The sequence below is a fragment of the Volvox carteri genome (assembly GCF_000143455.1).
Source record: "Volvox carteri f. nagariensis unplaced genomic scaffold VOLCAscaffold_295, whole genome shotgun sequence".
Classification (NCBI taxonomy): domain Eukaryota; kingdom Viridiplantae; phylum Chlorophyta; class Chlorophyceae; order Chlamydomonadales; family Volvocaceae; genus Volvox; species Volvox carteri.
The window spans coordinates 4,393-8,916 of record NW_003307827.1 but is presented as its reverse complement, the minus strand read 5'-3'; the positions used below and the strand labels follow the sequence as shown (position 1 = coordinate 8,916).

Below are 4,524 nucleotides of genomic sequence, written 5' to 3'. Positions count from 1 at the left end.
CTGAGGATCCCCGAAACAAGGCTGTCCATTACCAACTGAGCTGTTTGGACTCTACATTGAAACTCTCGCGGACGTCATCGATATGCACGACGGTATTAACACCAGGGCACGGCCAGAGGATGCACCGGAGGTTGGAAGTGAGTGAGTGTCCATCCTCCTCTATGCCGATGACGTTAGCCTTCTGGCAACAACACCGGGACGCATGGGGGAGCTGCTCAACATTGTGGACGTGTTCTGTGATGATTTGGGATGCGACCAAATGTGTCGAAATGTGAACGCCTCGTTTTTGCAAGCGACAGCGATACTAGAAATGCTGTCCAAGCATCGTGTGATGAGCTCAGGCTGGCTGGAGATGCCATACCGGCTAAGGATAGTGCACGATATCTGGGGTTAGTGTATGGGCCAGAACGGCAGTTCTGGGCCTGCCGTCAGCAGTTGTATGACACAGCTAGAGCAGCTATGTTCGCGTTGAGTGCAAAATTAGATAAGCTAAAGTTGTTCGCCCCAGATGTGAGGATGAGGTGTTTCGATACGCAGGTACGAGCAATACTGTTGTATGGTTGTCAAGCGTGGCGGCCGTTTAGCTGAGGTCTTGGACAGGCTCAAGAGGCGGAGTGATGCGAGTAACCTTGCAGAGGGGCCCTTCGAGGCATGCCTAAAGGACAGAGCAGTGCAGCTTCAGATATCCTTCATGCGACAATTTGTAGGAGCTGCCAGACAAACACACCGATTCCTGTTTGCAGAGCTGTCGCAGCTACCCCTACACTACCACGTTCTCAAGCAGGTTGTGAGGTTTTGGAACCATGTCCATTTACAGCGTGGGTCTGTGGCACACCAAGTTTTACGACAGGAGGTCGCAGAGTCCCTCTCCAACCCCGAAGGGGCCGGATGGGGGACACTACTACTCCGTTTTCTATGTTTTTGGGGGCACGACGTATGGAAAGAGGCCCTGCAAGGGCTACACGAGGTAGACGAACGAGTGGAGTGGCTGATGAACAGGCCAATGCCAGAAGGTGCGGTTTTGGAGTTCAAGGACCGATTAGCGAGTGGTTGGAAGCATACGCGTTTAGATGTCCAGCCTGACGTGTACCCGTCAGATGGCAAGCAACCAGGAATTCACATGGCGAAGTATAAGCATTGGATGGGTCTGGCGGCCGAGCAAGCGGGCAGGAAGGAGGTGCTCCCGCATATCGCAATGTTTATCCCGCGTTCAGCGAACCGCAAGCTTATGCAGTTTAGGCTTTGCTGTTGGGCATTGGCGGCTAACAGAGCGCGTAAGGGACGGCGTTGTATACCTAGGGAGGAGCGAGTATGCCCTTGCTGCGGCACTGATAGCCATATCGAGGACGAGAAGCACATTTTGATGGACTGTCCGGTGTACAACAAAATCAGATCTGATATGGGTTTCCCACGCTTCGAGCATATGAAGGACGCTATGAAGTGGGAACCTGAACGCCTGGCAAGGATGCTGGAACGCATATGGTCCCACCGCAACTCTTATCGTTCCCTTTGGTCGTTAGTATCCTTCATCACTTGTTTCGTTGGAAGTGCGAGGTAGGATGGTGCTTATAGGCGATTTGGCAGCCCTTGAGCCAGGGTTGCACTGTACGTATCCGTATCACTATACGTATCCGTATTGAATACATACGTATTGAAAAATTACGTCGGGAATACGTTAAGAAATACGTATTTGAAATACGTCTGTCTCTGCCACCTGTCCCATGGGTCACCTCACCGCGACCCGTGCCGACCGCCGACCGCCGTGCCTACGCCATGAAACCTATAAAGTCACCTCAACTGCTCAAATGCACTCAGATTAGAAGCTTGCTATTAATGTTAACCACCAAACGCACCTCTGAAACATCGTTTCGCGCCTCTACACCAAGTTATTGATTCCACACAAGTTGCACACCCGCCATCAGCAACCCAGGCACCACACAACAACCAGCCTCCAACATGCAATTCAGTCCTCCTTCACGCCGCTGTCGTCGCTGTCCGACTCCCAGGGCACAGCGTTGCCCGTGTAGCCGACAGCGTGCAGGCGTTCCTGCAGGCGCAGGTTGCTGAAAACGAAAACCAGGTCGGCCACCAGCTGTTTATCCCCCTCTACCTTCTGGAAGAGCTCGCGCACTTTCGGTGGCACGTTGGGGCACTTCGAGATGCCTTGCCCTTCGATATGACCCAAGTGCGCCCGAATGCGCGTCGCCGAACCCTTAACAATGACAAAACAATAATTGCATTTGCTCTCCTTGTTCTTTTTGTCCGTCGAAATGACCGTCACGTGCTGCCACTCGAGCCCCTTATCAGCCATTGCAATGGAAACTCACAGCAACTGGACTACAACACCCGGCCGTAAAAGCTAAATATTATGAAAGAGTATCAATAATACGTTCAGAAAAGATGTTTGCGGAGGTACGGGGGTTGGTGTACGGGGCATTCGAGGATGACGTATTTCATGCCGTATTTTAGCGTATTTATTCACTTTGGCCAACGTACGCGTATTATACGCGTATTTCTGAGTCTGTCGTGCCGTATCGTGCAACCCTGCCTTGAGCCCTCGGCTCGTATTAGGGTGGTTTGCAGGTACGGGGAACGCACCCACGACCATGTAACAACAACAACAACATCATCATGGATATTCGTTATGGGCAGTGCCTCAAAGATTTGCTGTATTTTTGAGAGCTGTGAATGGGCAGGTATTGGTCCACTGTTTGATGCCATGCCCTGCGCATTGCTAGCCCTGCCTGGTCCGGCGTGTGCATAACCACATCTAGAGCATCCTGCACAAGGAAGAACATTCCCTAACGTTTCCAGTGCCTTACAGACCAGGAGTGCGTGGTGTCGATACTCCAGCCCTGGGTGACACTCAATCTCTTTTCCGGGAGAACAGGGTCTCCCCACAGAGGCAAATTCCCACACCACGCATTAGGAGCTAACGGATGAACATCAACATCCTCAACTGGGGGGAGATATGCCTACACTGTCATGATGCGCTGAACATCTGATGGTAAAACGATTCCCCCTAACCAAGGCCCCCTTCCTGGGACGTGAGTAGACACATGCGATTGTACGTTGGGTAAAGGGCATGCAGGAAAGAGTGCATGACCAAGATCCAAGGCGCCTGTGTTAACACTGGCTGGACTATCGCTTCGCAAAATGCACCGCCCAGCACGCATGCACGTGTTCTGAATATTCCCCAAAACCGCCCGAAGTTGGACGGCTATATAACAAAGGCAGGTGGCTGGCAGAGGATAGGGCCTGACTTCTGCTCCCAGAGGACCCGGGTTCATATCTACATGCCAACCTCTCGATGTGTGAGGGGTGTTGGAAAGGGAGGTGGCCCCCCATCTTATGGACGATGCAGGACGTGATAATAGCAGCTCGCGAGCTGACCAGGAACTAAGTTGGGGCGCCGTTGATCCGCTAGATTTGGTTGGATACTTGTGGTGATTTGCCGAACCCAACGAATACATTCTGAAGTCGGATGGGGTGACGGATTAGGGTGCCCCTCTAGCAGGGGAGAGCCCGGGAAAGGGGCCGCTGGCGAAGTTAACCACCCTGTAACAACATACATACGGGGCCCATGAGGGGGCCCAAGGGCAGAAGGCTGTCAGAAATATTTCGAAATCGGAAAAGTAAAAGCAAAATTGGTCTTAGTTTCTAAGGAAGCCGCAGTGAACTAACCGGAATAGTGGCATCCTCATAAGGGCCTTCGAGCCTAGCCTCGATCGCATGCATAGCTTCCCCACACGAGCCATCCAGGCTCACCTCAGTCAAATTTATGGCCCCCAGCATGGTCCTTACCACTCTTCAATGAGCTCTCCGACCTTCTACAGGACTTCCGCTTCATCACAGCCAGCACTGTCAACCTGAGGATAGACCATCCGGTGCGCTCAGCAACACGCACGATGTGCAAACAACGGCCCTCGCGCCCTTAGTACATTCATCTCTGCATGGGTCACCCGGCCCCTCTTCAGTCTCATACGCGATACCGTAGCAAGGGTCACCATCAGGGCTCACTTCCGGACCTGGGCCATCAGGTGCCACTAGCATCCACTCGGCTACACCCCGAATCTGGGCCATCATGGCCATCAGGTGTCGCCAGCGGCAACTCTACGACACCCAGAAACAGAGCCATCAGGCCCCACTACCATCAATGCTGCAACACCCGGCCGAGGAGGCTTCGCTAACATCGACCCACTAAACCCCGAACTTGGGCCATCAGGCCTCACTAATGTCGAGTCCGAGAGGCCTCACTAACGTCGCCTCGGTGACACCCCGAATCTGTGCCCTCAGGCCTCGCAAACATCGACTCCTCAACACTGTAAAGCTGGCCCTCAGGCCACGCTAATGTCGATTCCGCAACACTGTGACCTGGGCCATCAGGCCTCACCAGTGTCGGCTCCGCGACACTTCGTATCTGGATCCTCCGGCTTCACCCCGAACCTGGACCATCAGACCTCGCTAGTGTCGACTCCGCGACACCCCAAACCTGAGCCAACAGGTCCACTTGGGTCACATCCT

General features: G+C 53.4%; 1 protein-coding gene across 1 annotated transcript; it reads right to left on the bottom strand.

Annotated features, from left to right (window-relative positions):
• Positions 1–1,584: 1,584 nt before the first annotated feature.
• VOLCADRAFT_108649 (uncharacterized protein) lies at positions 1,585–2,296 on the bottom strand (the record flags this gene model as incomplete). Its single annotated transcript, XM_002959490.1, has 2 exons — positions 1,585–2,047; positions 2,111–2,296. Coding segments are annotated over 2 exons (270 nt in total), but the record flags the coding sequence as incomplete, so codon positions are not given.
• Positions 2,297–4,524: the final 2,228 nt, after the last annotated feature.